Here is a 19,075-nt window from a genome sequence, read left to right as displayed (position 1 = left end):
TTACGCAAAAATCGTATTGGTAACGAAAAATTCGTACAGAATCCGAAAAAAATCGCAAAACATACGAAAAAGTCGCAAAATGTTCGTTTTCAAGTCGGAACTTTTCCAATTCGGGTCGGATTCGTGGGTTAGTAAATCAGCCCCTTAGTTAGCAGTTACGTGGGTTTTACTTTTACAAAAAGTTGAGCTTAAACGATGTGTTTCTTTTCTCATCTAATATGTTACTATGTCATGGAATTGCAACATGACTTTTTATATTCTTTTATTTTACAGTTGTGGCTATAAGTAAGTGATTTAAGTAAAACACATTTTATAAGGATATATATTTTGAAGGCTATTCAAAGCTCTAGCATGATTACCTTTTATATTTTATAAATACTATCCAAAATGGGCTTCCATAGAGAAGAATCTGCAGCTCTATGCTTTTAATATTATTTATAGTTTTTATCTGTAAATTTAATCAGTTTAATATTCCACTTCTTATTTTAAATGTTTATTTTTAGTAATTCATTTAATGTTAATGGGGCCTGTGTAGGAGTCTGTTTGGTCATGTGTATTAATATGATTTGCGTAACTAGGAAAAAGTCTCAGAGGCAGTTAAATATTTAATATTTTGCTCATAGGACTGCTGTCTCTGTGCATCTGATGAAATGGTCCCCAGATGGTGAATATTTTGCAACAGCAGGAAAGGTAAGGCATGTTAAATAAGAAATGATGTTGTTATGTTTCTGTAAATGGGTGCATACTATATTCCTTTTCAAGGCAGACCAGTTTGTATCTTCTAGTATTCCTTATACATGTTAATTAGGACTTTTTGCCTTTTCCACTTTATTGACATTTATTATAGAATTGTAGCAAATCTATTTATTTAGGGAAAATGTATTATTTTACAAATATGTCACAGTTTACTTGAAGGGGAAAAGTGTTACATTTTAGCCCTTCAAAGTTGAAGGGGATCAGGGGATCACCTTCTTCATATTTAATTTTTTCTAAGTTTTGTTTTTTTAAACCAGAAGTTAAATCCCTTTACAGGAGAACTCTTTATTCGCCTCCTATCTAGGGTGCCATCAATCACCTATCTGTAATGGCACATCTCTGGGATCTGCAGACAGAAGGTTTTCTTTAAAAAGCCTAGGGCAACTTGCAAAGTGGTTGTTTTTTGTGCTTTTTACTCCCTGAGATGCAACTCCTTAAGCAAGGTGCCTTGCTGTATAGGACCTATTATCCAGAATGCTCAGGACCAAGGGTATTCCGTATAAGGGGTCTTTCCGTAATTTGGATCTTAATACCTTAAGTCTACTAAAAAAATCAATAAAACATTAACTAAACCCAACAGGATTGTTTTGCATCCAATAAGGATTATTTATATATTAGTTGGGATCAATTACAAAGTACTGTTTTATTACTACAGAGAAAAAGGAAATCTGGAAAAGGAATTATTTGAATAAAATAGAGTGTATGGGAGACGGGCTTTCTGTAATTCGGAGCTTTCTGGATAAGGGATCCCATACCTGTACAATGTTATTTGGTGTTACACTCTGTAACATCAGCTCTAGTGTTTTTTCAAGTCAATTGCTGAATGAAACTTTAGTGTATTTATTTGAATATGGCATTGTTAATTAATCTGGAGAGACACACACACACACTTTTATGCATTCGGGGAGCTTACCCTATTTATTTTGACCACCTGTGCAGTAAGTTGTTTAAAGAACAGGTGTGCAGTGAAATAATTTCTTTCTTTAGTTTTGTGTAAGTTGTAGCATAATATGTTCTAGCTGTCTCTCTGTCTTTAGTATTCTTTTGCAGATTAGCTGACTTTAATAAGATCTGTCTTAAAAGTCTCACTAAATCGCAAGTAAACGTGGTTTTCTGTTTAGCTACTCATTATTAAACATTATATACAGTTATGTATAAGAGTTCGGCACACTAGGTGAAATGTTTTGATGATTTTCTAAGTTAAACAGAAATACCACAACCTCTGCACAAAATAAATGTAAATGTGTATTAAAGTTAACAGAGTTAACTCTGTTACTGTATCTTACAAAACGGGAAGATATGAAAGTCAAGACAAGGTGAAAAACCAAGAGAAACCTTAATCTGGCCTTACCTTGAAAGCTCTGGTTGTTTGGCGAGGTAGACAAACGAGCAGATTTTTCCCGATATGCCCAATATATGGGCAATATTCTATCGATCTGATCATCCAGCCCTCTGGCTAAACAATTGGATCACATTGACAAGATGCAGGCTCTCTGAACGAGGACCACACCAATGTGCTCCTTGGCCCAAGGCAACTTTCAGCCAGATATCGGTCGAGCAGGCCCATCCAAGGGCCCCATACACAAGCCGATAAACTGCCGACTATCGGCTGCTTTTATCAGCCCATGTATGGACACTTTTTGCTTGCACAAACATAATGTACGTAGAAAGTCATTAGAAGAAAGCCATTCCTGGGACCTCATCAGTAGTAAATAAAGTATGCACTACAGAAGTTAGAAAACCATGGCATTTGGAACCAGGTGCTGTGTGCTGATTATGAATAATGAACTACTTTGGCTACAATCACCAAAGGAACATTTATAAAAAAGGGAGAATAATTTGAAAAATAGGGCGCCGTATTAATTATTAATCATGTGGGGTTTGGATCAAATATTTATGTGAACATGGTGATTTTAAAAATTCAGGTCACTGGTGGTCTGGAAGTAGTTGCATTGCTGGTCCTTCAGCACTCTAAATTAGAAGTGGTTTACGTTTAGTAAAGTGGACCATCAAGGTCTGTCACATCTTGTGTTACACTGCCAAGAAATATATTACTTCATTGCATTTCACTGAAGGAAATCAGGTTACATAGCTAAGTTGTGTTGAAAAAATACCAAAGTACATAAAGTTCAACCTCTCTAAACAAATACCAGTGCACATATACACACACTCATACCAACCTATCTGTACACTTGCATATATATCTATATATACCAATATCTATACTAGTTGTAGATTTTAGTATCACAATGGAAATTATGCTTGTTCAAGAAATCATCCAAGCCCCTCTTAAAGCCCCCACGACATCACATCAGAAAGGGTATTCCACAACATCACTCAGAATTCTGTTCTTTAATCTAAAGGGGGGAGGGGTCTGGTGCATTAATCTTTCCTATGGGGAAAAAAGATCCCAAGCTATCTGTCTATAATGACCTCCAATGTACTTGTAATCATGTTGTTTCCAGAGAAAACAACCCCAACCTTGACAGTCTACTTTCATAGTTCCAATCCACCAGTTTAGTCACATGTCTTTGCACTTTAGCTCAGTAAGATCCTTCTTGGGAACTGGAATTAGACACATTTGTATCTACAAAAATCTCCAGATCCATCTCTATTAAGGATCCCCCAACACACTACTACCATTTACTGTACAACTCACATGTATATTATTTCTATCAAATTGGGTAAATTTGCATTTATCAACATTGAATATAATTTGCCAGTGTACTGCCCAGTTTTCCAATTTTGTCAAATTGCTCTGCAAAGTGGCAGCATCCTGCACTTATAGTTTTGCAAAATTTAGAATTACCCCCAAAAATAGAAACAGTGTTGTGTTTAAACAAACCATACCAAATTTTCAAGCCATATTGACTGAGTAATGGGAAGTGCTTAGAAAGGTTGTCTAATGGAGTTGTTTGTGACTAAACTGGACTATTGATCAGCAACTCAAGATCTACTTATTTATCCTAATCTACTTATTGGTCACCCCTGCGCAAACTCTAGTTCTGTTACATGTATTAAACCACCTTCTCTTAAATGCGTTAAGCCAAATTCATCAAATATGTTTTCAATACCCTAGATCAATGCTGTCCAACTGGTGGCCCACGAGCTGCATCTCCCCTGTGGCCCCCATGTGTCAGGCTGCTGTGGTTGCTTACCTTTGTGTAAGCTTTAAATGGCATTTGACATTTACTGGCCCCTGCATTATTCAGACCAAAGGCTGTTGGTACCTTTATTGTTCACTCCTCTAAGACCTCAGACTGTAGGCTCCCACATTGTTCACCTGTTCACACCTCAGACAGACTGTATTAGCAGTGCCAGCAGTGCCACTATATGTACTGCATTACAAACTGTTCATCTTGGCGTGGTCATGATCAGGTACTTACAATTACTTACTTACAGTTACTTACATAGACATGATAGGTTTCCCTGTCTCATTCCCTACTCTGGATAGCTGTGCTGTGCTACCACTATTAATGTGGATGTGGTCTTAAAAGTTCTTGTGATAACATGGGTATGGTTTTAAAAAAGAAGATTGGTTAAAACTGGCTTCCATTATCGGCCTTCCACCGCGCACCAGAATAATTCTGGCCCTCGGTGCCACAGAAGTTGGACAGTACTTCCTTTGATTAAATCATTTGCTTTATGTTTGTATTATGTTTTAGGGTTCATTTCTTTAGTTTTTATGTTCTTTTGAGACTCTGCCTCCCATGGCTAGATTTTATCAACATTTTGCGTTCTCTTGACCATACATGTCAGATTTAGGGATGGTTTTGAAAAAAGTATCTGATGGGTGCATGGTTCTTTTGTAGTTGAGGAAAAAAAGAGTTGTCTTCTCATTCCTTGTGTATGGCCACATATGCACAAATAAAATATGATGGTCTCAACAGAACTAAAAATATATTTTTGTTTTATCAAATAAAAACATATTTTTAATATTTAGATTTTTTTTTCTTTGTTAATGTGATATTATAGTTTACTTAGTAAGAGATACAGTTTTGAAGCATTAGCAGTTATGGTACATTATGATTTGATTAAGTGCTATTTGTAGAAGCTGACTAGTTGCTGTTATGTAATTTACTATGGAAACTGGAATAAAGGCAGATATAGCAATATAGAGAGATGAGTGTAAACTGGAATAAAAGCAGCTATAGCAATATAGAGAGATGAGCAGTTTTCTGGAGAATCAAATGTAACGTGTCATTGCATTTGTTTTGAATTTTATCTCAGTCATCTTGTAGGATCCAGATAATCCAGCTATATGTAACAGATGGCATTGTTTGGAGACTTCCAGCTAGAAGGCGTTTGCTGCCTCCGCTTCAGATGACAGTTGGCTTCTTCTCCTTATGAGTGTGACTCATGCATGCTTACCTAGCTGGCTATGCCTTTTAACCTAAGGAAGATTAATTTTAGCTTGCCTGTGTTTAAATAATAAATTGGTTGTGCTTGATAAAGAGCCAATTTGGCTCGAAAAGTTGCTGCTGCCCGCATTGTGACAATAAAGGCATTTTAGTGAATTAAGATGGAGTGCTGCCTATAATTGCTAGGGTGTAATAAGCTCTTCTGTATTTTATTCCAGTGTTTTATCTCATTCGGTTTTGCAACTTTTGTATGTATTTGTGATAAAGGTACAGTGTATTTGTAGTGCTTAGCTCACGTAGGTGCTAGCACAAAGGTGCAATGTGGTTTAGTGTAACTGTCCTCTCTCAGTATAGTGCAGTGTAGTCTGCCCATCTGACTGGGGATCATGCGTTAGCCTTGCCCACCTGGTCACTTTCTGACAAAATAAAGCAGAAACACTGTGTCCACTTGGGCAGTTCTTGTATGAATAAGTAAGGGATTACCATTTTTACCAGGAGTACTGTGCCTGCCTGGCCTCTTTCAAACAGTATAAATCAGGAAACTGCAATTGTCTGGCCCCTTTCTATTTGAATAAACCAGGAATTAAATGCCAGCCTGACCTCTGCTATATGAAGCAATGTTAGAGTCTTTTGGTATATAACACAACCACATTACCAGCCTGGAGTCTATTTTCTTTGTTATAAGGAACAAATAATTTGCCAGTCTGGCTACTTTGTGTTTGACTAAAGCAGGAGTAATGTGCCAGCCAGATGGTTGTTATAAAAAAGCAGGATTAATGTGCCAGCCCAGCCTATTTCTGTTTAAATTAAGTAAGGAGATGAGACTTTTCACCCTACAACACACATACTGTATATTACTTATTACTTTGTATGATCCTTTGTAGCTTTGAAAGGCTCTCTAAAAATTGCCAAAGCACACTGAATGGTAGGCTCTCCAAGAACTGGCAAAGCAGACCGTGTTTAAGTCCCTCCAAAAATTGGCAAAGCACAAGGCTCTCTGAGTATTTGTAAAGCACCTTATGTGTTGTAGCTACAAGCAAATGCAATGAGTTCAGGAAAAAGTCTTAAAAATCTAAAAAATCTCTATCTAAGTGTATTTGTCTTTAATGCAATGCAAAAGTTGCCATGCCAAAAAAAAAGGAAATTTACAGAGGCATTTTAAAACTGTGCATGCAAAATATTATATTGAATATCTTGGCAGAAGTGAGCTACGAAAGCAAAAAGTTAGGGAATTAAAATCCTGTCTTTCTTCACAGCAAATGATTTTAACAAAGCTTCACTTAAAAGCCAAAGCAGCAACAATTGGCTAATTTAAGGTCAGCAACATACTCGCTAAACACAAAAAGCCTGAGTTGATAAAAGTCTTTCTAGTGGCAACAGATGTATTGTTTCAGCAAGGTTTTTTTTAAAAAAAAAAGTTGTTTGAAAAACAAGTATGAAATCATATCTTCAGTTAAAGATGTTCAGCCTTCTAGGAATACTGTGACACTGCTTCGTAGGTATGGCAGAAGATTTAGCGGCACAACTAAAAAAAGGCATTGCACAATGTAATTTACTGTAATCTGATGAGTCCACAGATATGTCTGACACATTACAGATGTGCATTTTTATTTTAATGGTGTATAAAGATATGAGTACAAAAGAGGATTTTCCAGAGGACATTTCCCAGCTATGTAAAGAATTTGTGAAAGATAGAGATTTGCCGGTGCACAAACTTGTGTCCATTACAACTGATGGAGCTCCAGCTATGAAAGGAGGCACCAGTGGTTTCATTGCGCTCTGCAGAAAGGATGAGATGTTTCCTGATTTTCAAAATCACCATTGTATAATTTACCAGCAAGCCTTGTGTGGCAAATTGTTAAACATGAAGGATGCCATGGATTTTTGTTTGAAAATTGTGTGAGCTAGAAACACAAGATGACTGGGCAAAGAGAAAATGGTAGATAATAGCATGGAAAATAAATAGTAATTGCTAGTTGTTAAAAGTCTGACAAAAGAATGATATTTCTTTTGTGGCTTGCACTATTTTTATTACGGTAGATCTCATGACGGAGGCCAGGTGGCAAGAGTAGATCATAGGGTGACAGTCTGGGCACCCCTGCTCTGAAAAATTAAGTAGATGGCAATGCCCTTTTTAGTCTTTAATTTTTCTTTAAATGTTACCTTGTGGGTATTTTTTCTTGGTTTACATCCTTATATATATTTATATATTTGTAGTTGTGTTTTTAAAACATACAATTATGTTAAACAATATTTTTTATGTAAATAGAAATCTTGTTTGTGTGAATACAAAAGAACAAGGGGAAGTGGTTATAGTGGATATTTATTCATTTTTACTGTTTAAAGAATGATATTCCAGAACACCTACTCACAATAAATTTTAAAGTTTTTATATTTGAACCTGCCAAGATGAATTAGTTTTTATCTAAAACTTTGAAACTCCTCTTTCTTTCTGATTTGATTCCTGCTATTTATTTATGAAAACAATTATTTTAAAACAAAAAACATGTTGATCTGTTTACAGGATGACTGTCTGCTAAAGGTTTGGTATCCACTTACTGGTTGGAAATCGACTTTCTTACCTCAAGAATATCAAGAAAAGAGGGGAAGTGTAAAGGATGTGCACTTCTCTTTTGTTTACTTGGCTCATCCGAGGGCAGTGATTGGCTTTTCATGGAGGAATACAAGCAAGTTTATGCCAAGGTATCCAAAATATCGGTTGATTATGAAATCTATTTTAAACAAATCCCCGTAATGTCTTAAAATAACAAGGAACTCTTTGGTCCACCGTATTTGTAGTCCAATTGGGTGATTGTTTGACTGTGGGAAACACTAAGATTGTATTGAGTGCTTAGCAGGCCCAGAGGTTACCAAGGATGTGCCAATGTGGTCTACATCTAGCAGGACTTTCTTACCTTTGCAAAGACGTATGTCTGATTTTTAGTCAAACCACTACATGTACAATTACTATAAAAATTCCATAATAATTACTTCAAAGGGGTTGAACCAGGCCTGAATTTCTGGGCAGGCAACAAAGGCCTGGGCCTAGGACAATGATCTACGGCAGTGGTTCGCAATCTGTGGGTCTCGACCCCTTTGGGGGTCGAACAACCCTTTCACAGGGGTCGCTTAAGACCATCAGAAAACACATATTTCCAATGGTCTTAGAAATAATTTTATGGTTGGGGGTCACCACAACACAAGGGACTGTATTAAAGTGTTGCGGCATTAGAAAGGTTGAGAACCACTGATCTAGGGCAATGATCTGGGGGTGGCATGCCGCCCGCCAGCCGAATCTGAACTGGGGTCTGGACTGGAGATTTTAATATCTGTTTAAATCTCCCACCCTCCCAGTCCCTAATGCAACCTAACCAAACAGTGGAGCAGTCATAGCAGCAGTGAGGACTTCCGATAAAATAAGGGATGTGGTGAAAGCTATGTTTTTATATAAATATAATTGTTAAAGGAACAACATGCTTTTTTCAAACATATAGGGCCTCAGACTGTGTCATAGCCTACAATATGTGTTTTGTCAGTTATAAAATCAGTATATCTTTTTTGTTTTCAGGGGTTCTGTGTGCAATGTGCTACTGACATCCTGCCAGGATGGTATTTGTCGTCTCTGGGCCGAAACCTTATTACCAGAGGACAGTTTACTTGGAGGTCAAATAATTGAGCAAAATAGCTACAGCAGCAGCCTGTCTCATATAGGGAAACAGAAGGACAAGATTGAACATGCACTTGAGGTGAGAGTTATTTTGATGTTGTGACATACAAGATCTGTTTGGAAAACTGACTGTCTTCGGAAAAAAATTACTATAGTATAACAATTGTTCTATTGTCAATAGGTATGTGAGCTTTTTCGCCACTATGGTTTTGGGGGGAAAATTTGTAGTTTCTGTATATGCTATTGTAGAGAAAAAAAACCCTTAACCAGAATATAATTTCACCTTCCTATCTTTTGCAATGCATTTCTGCAAAATTTCATAATTTTGTTTACACAAATGGAAACACACAGATCACTTATAACTAGTGGTTTCCATTGCTTGGATTTAGAAGAATTCATATAAAAATATATACATTTGGAAATATATTTGTTATAGGATAAAATTTTTATGAATGGCGTAAGGTTATACCGTTATTGGCTAATAATCACAGCAAGCTTTTCGACCATTTCAGTTCCTTTTCAAAGCTGATTACACAGAAGTTATGTTGGTTCTAAACCCCTTGGATGTTGCTCCCAGTGGGCATTCACACTTCATTCATCCAGGTTGTGGTCAGGGCTATTAAAATGCTTGCCTACTAGAGTGTCCAGTTTTTTATTGTTTACTGGTGGTGAGTGGTCCTTTTTCTGAGGCTTTGTCCAGATTCCCCTACATATATGTCTCCTGTAGGACACGTTGTGCATATTATTGCATAAACGACATTGCTGGAAGGAAGAGTAGTGCTTATTGTAGTGTGGATATTGTATTCCTCTAGTGTGCCAGGAATTGGCAATTTATCTGAGGAGAGGATATGTGAGCATGTCTTGCATCTCTTCCTTTAACATGGGTGGTTTCCATCGCTGCTGGTTTCCTTAGGTTTGGAGGTTGTCAAAAATGCCAAAAGAGGTGGAAATATGTTGTTTAGCATTTCATCATATTTCCCTGAGGGCCTTTAGCCATGGGGTGTAGGTTGTGACAAGTAGTACCTGATTTATTTATTTATTTTCCGTATTTTAGTCCCTTTCTAAAGCTTTCATACATCAGGTAGGATAGCTTGTCTGTAGGTTTCTGATATATGGTGGTGTGTACCATTTTGGCAACAATGGATGTGAAATCCCTGTACACTAACATACCCCACAAGATGGGACAACAGCATGCAAGCAATGCATGGAAAGTCAGGTACTACTGGCCAATACTGTTGTAAGCCTGATTAAATTCATGCTTGCACATAATTATTTCCCCTGGTCAGCCATGATCAGCATGCACTGGGTTAAGACCTGCAGGCCAGTGCACAGGAGACACTCACCAACAGGTTAAAAGTTCAACTTCCGCCTCCTACCCCAGTGTTTTTTGTCCTGTCCGAGCCAACAGGCCAAAAAAAAAGCATAGTGAAATATGCCTTTTGTCTGGAATTCCTGTGGGTTCTAAGAAATCATTATTTCATGCATTCTTCTTTTAAGGAGGCAGAGCCTAACCGAAGGATTGTGCAAGAATTTTACCTACAGCTGATGGGGACCAGTATGGGAACCCAGTTTGCACCCCAGTATACTATCCTTTTGATGGTTAAACTAGAACAGGAATTCCTCTCCTTCTGTACCACTAAACCCTTGGCATAAATTGGTTATACCAATGACATCCTTATCATTTGGGCAGATACTGAGCAAAAACACCCAATTCCATGAAAAGTCCTGCAGTTTTAGGTGTCCTCCATTGTTTAATGTAATGCTTGTGCATAATAGTGCTGCAACAGGAGCGATAGCCAGTCAAAGGAGTTAGCTAAACCAGTAGCTTTTACCAGACTATGATCTTTAAATTAGCCTACCCACATTCCTTTTCTAGATACAACTATTTATATCAAGGACAGTACCTTACACCCCACCATATATTGGAAACTTACAGACAAACTATCCTGCTGATGTATAATAGCTTCCACCCAGGCCCTACACTACAGCCAGATCTGTTCTAATACTTAATTTATCCCAAAGGCTGGGGTACCAGCCGAAACATTAGTTCTTGTCATGTAATAAAAATACTTTAAAACTACTCCTGAGTGAGGTGAGTGCAGATTCTGGATGCTAAATTTATAAGTTCATAATTAGAACTGCACCCAGGCACACCAGCGCCTAAAGACCTGCGTGCCGACATCCCTCTTTGATATTTACAGTATATATAAAGATATGTCATTAACAGACAACTGGTGTGTGTGGAAATACAGGCAAATTATGTTATATAATATTGGACATTTTCTGTATTTAAAGGAAAACAACTCTACATTGTGAGTAAAAAAACATGGTCGCTTGCATTGACTGCACTTGTATTAATAAATGAGCCCTTAAAGCTTACTTATTGGCATAAACTACTCCTATTGTTTGTGTATAATAGTTTATTACGAATTATCTTGCATCTTAAATCAGACTTGCTTTTTTCTGTAAATATAATGTGTACTGTATGTTAGATTTTGTATTCTTTACATTGTTTTCAATTTTGTTCCCCAATTAAATTCAGACAATTCACCATTTGAAACATTTGAGAAGAGGGAGAAGGAGATCTTCTGTCCTTGCAAGTCACACAGAAGTACTGCCAAGTCAGCTAAGTCAACATGATGTCCATCACCACATTTCCCACCATGCTAGCTCACTGTGTCACTTCCATATAGCAGCAAGCATTAATCCAAACACAGGTAAAGTAGAGCTTATCTTTCTCTCTTTGTAGTTAAATTATAAATGTAAATAAATATTGCCTTATAATAAAATAGGAAAAAATATGTATTGTAAAATTTAATTTTCTTAAAATGTCATAATTGCTTAGTACTGCCTATGAAAAAATCTGGCTTCTCATGGAGAAATTAATGCATCCAGTTTAGGAATTGATATTGCAGTAAAACTAGCCACAGCAAGATCCAATTGTTTAATTTCTTAGATTACTAGATTAGTGGCTCTTTTCCTAATTTGGATACCCTAATGTGGGGACAATTTGGGCTGATCTGATTATATGGACCCTGGACCAATGACCAAATCGTAATAGGGCCCTAAGCAGATCTATTTGGAGAGTCCAATGTGCAATATAGCTGATCCTTGGACAGAGCTTATCAAACCATCAGTTTGTCCCTATACACAGCATAGTAAACTGCAAACTCAGCCACTTCTGTCAATATTTAGAAAGTTAATATAAATAAAGGTATTTATGTACTGTATTTGATCTTACATTGGGGGAGGAAGGGCTGAAATTCTTCATACATGTTTTTAATTTAAGTCGTTGCAGTGTTGTCACCCATGCATCTGCTCCTTTTAAGAGCATAATAAAAAAAATAGTGTTAATTTCTGTTTAACATCTGGAAAATAGGATTGGCAAATCTCGTCATTTTTGTATTTCTATATTGTAAGGATTCTGTACTAAGGGTTTTTTTTTATTTTAATTACTTATTTGTTTTTATTACAGACATCCCTTCTGTATTGGCTGGAACTGCATTTAATTTAGAGGAGGGCTATGGTGGCTTTGTCGTTCATTGGCTAAACAATAAGGAATTGCACTTTACATTATCAGTTGAGCTGTTTGTTCAGTATTTAAAAAACATTGTTGAACAGCAGACTGACGAGGGCGATGAGGAAGAGGAGGAAGAGGGACTCCTTATGAAACTTGATAATGGTTTGTGCATTGTTTTGATTATTTTTTAAATTTAGGCACTTTATATGTCACATATATGGACATGTATTGACAATATATCATACAGCCATACTTTTCTTCTTGTCCCCTTCATTTTGGCCAACTTTGTATTTATATGAAACACAGGGTGATGTACATGCTCTCTTTAGTCTTTAGGAAGTTACTGCTGCATTAGCTCTTAAAGGAACAGTAACAACAAAAAATAAAAGAGCTTTCAAGTAATAAAAATATAATGCACTGTTGCCCTGCACTGGTAAAACTGGTGTGTTTGCTACAGTAACACTACTATAATTTATATAATAAGCTGCTGTGTAGCCACGGGGGCAGCCATTCAAGCTGGAAAAAAGGAGAAAAGGCACAGGTTATATAGCAGATAACAGATAAGTTCTGTAGAATACAATAATGTTTTATTTGTTATCTGCTATGTGCCTGTGCCTTTTCTCCTTTGAATGGCTGCCCCCATGGCTACACAGCAGCTTATTTATATAAATTATAGTAGACTTTCTGAACTAAACACACAACTTTTACCAGTGCAGGGCAGCAACACATTATATTTTAGTTACTTTTATACACTTTCATTTTTTGGTGTTACTGTTCCTTTAAAGAAATGAGATAAAATGCAAAAGGTAAGCCATCCTGTACATGTTATGCATTTGCCCAAAACATGCAAACTAGTTATGCCTTTTCCTAAACTAAAGTGAAATTTAACCAGTGTATTTCCTAAATAAAAATTCTGGACGTTATTGTCCACAACCATTATTTCCCTAAATCTCACAAGCTTTACACCACACTTGCTTAGCTTCCCAAAGTTTGGAAAACATAGAATTGTAGCCAACTATGACCCTGTTAACAACTGAGTTTTCTCTTTTTTTTTTTTTTCCTATCCAAAGACAAAAGTACAAAACATAGCTTAGGGTGTTTGCAGATAAGAGTGTATTATCTGTGGCTATAACCAATATTTTTTGTTCTGTTTTAATAAACTTCTGGCAAGTTTACCTTTTACAGCGATTGCTTTTGAAATAAAACCAAACTGATTTAGACTTTAATTCTAGGTGAGCCCGAGGGTGGAGGATCACTTACAGGCTCTCCTGAGCATGAGGAAGCAGAAAAGGATTTGAGCACCAAAGCATCTTCACCTGGCACTACACTGCCTTTACCCACCGATTTACTGGACCGCAAAATTGAATCCCTTCTTTCTGAGTGGAACAGAAATGCAGATATGCTGTTCACAATTCACCCTGTAGATGGCACCTTTCTTGTGTGGCATGTAAAATATTTGGATGAGTGCAATCCAGGGATCTTTAGACAAGTTCAGGTATATTAGAGCTACTTTAAAATGTATTCTTAGGGGCCTGTTTATCAAGCTGTGCCTTTGGAAAAATTGTTTAAAGAGTGGTATATTTAACCTTGTGTATGATTTAATGCCATGCATCAAGATGCCTTTTATAGTATAACTCATTAAAATCACTTAATGCCCCCTTGAAAATATAGAAATTCCATTACATTGTAGTGATTAGTAAAAAGTATTTTTGAATTTTTTAACATTTCTGAGATCTCTGATGAACAAAAAATGATCAGTCTGCATAGATGCATATAAATAAAGTCATATTTAAGTCAGCCGGGAGAAGCACAGAGCTGTCTGGTCCCAGGTTCTAGACTTGACACTTATTTTTCTCCTTCATGTCAAAATTAGAGTAGAGCCCTTATTTTACACTTTTCAGGAGACCAGCAAAAAATAGTGTAAAATCAGGGAAATATGTTGAACAAATAAGAAATTTGTGCATGACTGTGTGAGCTACAGACTAATTGGAATTGACTATTTCAAGACAGGACCATGGCAAAATATACATCGTTTTTTTTCTACAAATAATATTTATAGAGAACAAACAGCCATTTTTGGAAACATTAGCAAACAGTTTATGTAAAATCCCTTAAAACGTTATGTAAAATCAGCAAAACGCATTTCATTATAAATTTTTTGTTTTAGACTTAATTCTACTAGATACTGTATATCATGACCTGGATGAATGAGAATCTTCATAGACATTATAAATTGGTGGGACCGCAAAAAACCCCCCAAAAATGTGGGAAATGTAAAATTGTGGTTTAACTGTATATTCTAAAACCTTTCAAATATGAAATGAGGACAGCATCCATTTCTTATTGTTTCCAGGTCTCTTTTTCTTCTCGGATTCCTGTTGCTTTTCCTTCAGGAGATGCCAGCTCCCTCAGCAAAAACATTATGATGTATGCTTGTACTACCTCAATCAGGGAGGCTGTGTCTGCTGCCCTGCAGCAAGAAAGAATGACTTCCACCATCTCTGGTGTAAATTCATTGACTTGTACGAAAGATCTTCTAAACAAGAATGTTAAATCTTCAACAGTCATGATGGTGTCAAAGCACATCGATGGATCCTTAAATCAGTGGGCAGTTACTTTTGCAGACAAGTCTGCCTTTACCACTGTGCTTACTGTGTCTCACAAGTTTAGATATTGTGGCCACAGATTCCACTTAAATGATCTTGCCTGCCACTCTGTTCTTCCTTTGCTGCTAACTTCATCTCATCACAATGTGCTGACAACCCCAGACACTGACAATCCATGGGAATTGGAACGAAGCAGTAAAGTAACAGATCCCATGAAGAACTTGAAAGGTTTTCCTAGACAACACTTCAGAAATGCAGCTACTCAAACCTTTCATGATCCAAACGCGATTTATAGTGAACTTATATTATGGCGTGTTGATCCAATTGGTCCCTTATCATACAGTGGGGGAGTTTCAGAACTAGCTCGTATAAACTCTCTGCGTACTGCTGCTTTCTGCAATGTGGCATGGCTTCCAACACTTATACCAAGTTACTGCTTAGGTGTGTGTTTTTATGCATATTTATTCAGTGACCTTTTTCTCATGTTAGTCTAGTTGTGCTCATCTTTAGGAAATGCATGTATTTTAGTATTGATCTTAACAGACACACAGGATCATCAATGTACATTCCCTGGCCCCATGTGTTATTAATCATTGACCCTTAACAATACCCACATTTAACGAAAAATAAACACAATATTTTAACATAAGCCCAGATAACTGAACTAATGTTAAAAAACAGATATAAAACCCCCCTCTGTCAACTGAGGTGCTTATTTGGACCTTGGCACATGGAATATTTGTTCTGCTTCTGTCGGCCTGCATTTGAGTGAGATCAGCCAGAAAAACACAAAAGCAGGCATTTTCAGGATATCTGTAATTCCTACCTTTTTGAGAAATCAATGTCTGTGAGGTAAGGGTTCTTCGTCTGATGTAGAACAAAGCTGTGGAGGACCTCAAGGTAGCAGTAGTAGACTTAAACACCCAGCCTAGTGACTGTATTCCAGCTAGTAAGTGATTTAATAACAGTTATTGTGCAAATTCATCATTGTCTCATTTTACAATTATCTAATTAGTTACATATGGTACTTGTAGAAGTTATCAATTACATTTAATAAAAACATCTGTAAATATATTTTTCTTAAGGTACATACTGCAACTCTGCCAGTGCTTGCTTTGTTGCTTCTGATGGGACAAATTTAAGGCTCTACCAGGCAGTTGTAGATGCACGGAAGCTTCTGGATGAGTTGTCAGATCCAGAGTCCTCTGTAAGTTTCTTTTGTTTCTGTTCTCTAAAGCTGGTGCTACATAGTTTTGTGTGCAATGCTTGAGGTAAGAAAAAGATTAGGATGGATAAAATAGGAATTTTATGCTTTGTGTTATTCCTCCCATGCTTAAGGTTTTAATATAAAAAAGTGATATCTGTTATTTAAAAACCCCACATATCCAGCATCCTCTAAATGTTAGAACATTTTTCTTTACACCACCATGGAGTATTGCTCAGAACGGTGGTTTCTCATTGGCTCATTTCATTACTTTAGGAGCTTTGAGTTTTGGATATTGATTTATAGAATATATTGGTAAATATATAAATATCAGTTTAATTCTATGTATTTACTGTTCATATTATTAACTCGAGTGTCACATAAAATTTGACTAGCACTTCTTCAAACATGAATAACAAACTTGTCCAACTTCCACTCTTATTACTTATACTATATAATTGTTGAATAATAATATTTAGAATAGGCCACAGATGTTTAATTCTGTAAAATATTTTTAAAGAGGTGGTTCACTCAAAGTGAAATTTTAGTATGTTATAGAAGTTCCTAGCAGCTTTGCAGCTGGTCTTCATTATTTATTTTATTTTTTTTATAGTTTTTGAATGATTCTTGTTCTCTTTCCAGCTTTTAAATGGGGGTTGCTGACCCCTGCAGCCAAGACTATTGCTTTGTGAGGCGTCACTGTTATTGTTACTTTTTATTACTGAACTTCCTATTCTGTCCCTCGCCTATTCATATTCCAGTCTCTCATTCAAACCACTTCCCAGTTGCTAGGGTAAATAATCCTAACAACCAGAAGCTGCTGAAATACCAAGCTGCTGAACAGAAAACTAAATAACTTAAAAACCACATAAACCAAAAAATTAAGACCAACTGCAAATATCTCCGAATATCAATGGCTACATCATACTAACAATTCATTTAAAGGCGAACAACCCATTTAAGCCCATTTTACCCATTCTGTTGAAATGTTATAGCTACGAGAAAAAGTAAACTGTTTTTATTTCTCTAGGTCTTATGATGCAGACCTATGATGAAGTAATTCTTTATCTGTTTTTTGTATGTTTGTTTTTTTGTTTTTTTTTTTTTTTTAGAAACTTATTGGCGAAGTATTTAACATTGTGAGTCAGCAATCTACAGCTCGACCTGGGTGTATCATTGAACTTGATGCAATAACAGACAAGGTGTGTAGTTTACAATAAATAGACATAAAATACTGTTTATTTTTTAACTCCAAATTTGCTACACCTATTTGATACTTTTGTAGTAGAACCTGTTTAACTGATTACATGCTTTGTTATTGACCTTAGCTTGGAGTTCAAAATAAATTGGAGAGCTTTATTTACAGTACACACGTGTTCAATATGAGCTCAGTGAATAGGGTGTGGTCTGACTGTTCTTATTATGTATATAATATATTTTCCTATTAACCAAGGCAGAGGCTTGCATAATAGAATTAGAAATCATTTCCTTATTTTGTGTTGCCTTGGGATCTTTGAGGAGTGTGAAACTTTTTACCACAATCTAAGACAAGAAGTAAAGCTAGCCCTACGGGGGCTGATAATGAATGTCAACTTGGCTTCTTTAGACTTAACCTTTATATGTAATAAAAAGCACAGAGTTTGCCGCCCAGGCACAGTAACCCATTACAACCAGTGGTTGGTGGTATGGTGTTAAATTTAAACAAGCTTTTCTTGGGGCAATTGGTTAAATTTAACACTATTTCTCAGCACCATCAGCTTTTCCAGCCATCACCCACATGACTTCTCATGTATGAAATAACAGTTTCAGGCGCCCTTCGAAAGGTTTTTTATGTATTATCCTTTTCTGTGTGTGGTGTAAAGTTAGTTGCTTGTGAACCCTAACAATGCAAGGTTCTCTAACACCTTGTACTTATAAATCAGCGTTTTGGGCCAGATAATGATTGAAGAAGCTGAAAACCAATACAGCATGGACATCATAGTGCATGTGGTGATTTAAAGGTTTCACACCAGTTGGCTATATGATCTGACAACTGACCTAGGGGCCAAATGAGTCAGCTTAAGTGTAATGAAACTTATACACTGTTAAATTGTTTATTTGGTCTCTAACTCAACTGAACTGTATGTTACTTAATTAAGCTAATTCCCAGAACCATAAACTAACCCTGTATTCATATTTCACTACTGCATACTGAAATACAATTCTATTCTGATATGATGTAATTAATGCCAGCTTGCACATGTATTTTTGTATTTCTAGTGTGGTTCAAGTACTCAGCTACTTCATGTCTTTCAAGAGGATTTTATTTTGGGTTATAAACCTTATAAAGAAGAAATGAAGGAGAAAGAGACAGAGGTTTTCTTCCAGCCTTCCCAAGGTTTTATTTTATTGCATTTTATGTAATGCCTTTTTATGTATCTGAGAGCTAGTGTTATTCAACAGAAGGACACAAAACTGTACTGCATAATAAACAGGAATGTGCAAAAAAACAGCACTATTTTAAATTAAATATTTTATATGAAAATTTGTAAATATTTAGTATATGTTAGTCACATTGAAAGGAAAGTTCTCATCTTTTTTTTTTTCTTTTTCTCCAAATCTTTCTTTTATTGGTTTTACATTTCATTTCAAAAGGAGGGGGGGGGGGGGGTAGGGGTACAGAAAAAAGAGGAGGGGGGGGGGGGTTCAGCATTTGGAAAGTTCTCATCTTTTATTTTTTGGCATATTTCGCTATGGAACATATTTCAAATGTTTGGGATTTTGGAGCATATAAATTTTTACTTTTTATCATGTAGCTCATGTAGCTTAAGCCTGTACAATGTAAATGTATCCATTCTCTTCTTTTGAAAGATGCTTTTCCCTTGAACTATTAATTCCCTTAAATGGTTCCATCATATTACATTACATTTTTTGTTATTTAGACTATTACATTAGGCTGTTTTTGAACAATTTCTGTTTTAT

The 19,075-nt window shown here is 36.3% G+C and overlaps 1 protein-coding gene across 10 annotated transcripts in view; it reads left to right on the top strand.

Annotated features, from left to right (window-relative positions):
• dmxl2 (Dmx-like 2) overlaps positions 1 to 19,075 on the top strand; it is a 74,019-nt gene that overhangs the window by 14,916 nt on the left and 40,028 nt on the right. For all 10 annotated transcript variants that reach the window (XM_031897649.1, XM_012958602.3, XM_012958601.3 and 7 more), the window contains 10 exon segments: positions 624 to 690; positions 7,642 to 7,820; positions 8,686 to 8,863; positions 11,327 to 11,501; positions 12,260 to 12,466; positions 13,537 to 13,799; positions 14,658 to 15,351; positions 15,996 to 16,117; positions 17,227 to 17,316; positions 18,374 to 18,491. In XM_031897649.1, coding sequence (XP_031753509.1) covers positions 624 to 690; positions 7,642 to 7,820; positions 8,686 to 8,863; positions 11,327 to 11,501; positions 12,260 to 12,466; positions 13,537 to 13,799; positions 14,658 to 15,351; positions 15,996 to 16,117; positions 17,227 to 17,316; positions 18,374 to 18,491 — 2,093 coding nt within the window.

The sequence above is a fragment of the Xenopus tropicalis genome, chromosome 3, assembly GCF_000004195.4.
Source record: "Xenopus tropicalis strain Nigerian chromosome 3, UCB_Xtro_10.0, whole genome shotgun sequence".
Classification (NCBI taxonomy): domain Eukaryota; kingdom Metazoa; phylum Chordata; class Amphibia; order Anura; family Pipidae; genus Xenopus; species Xenopus tropicalis.
Note: the sequence above shows the minus strand (reverse complement) of the source record. Positions and strands in the feature narration are given on the sequence as shown.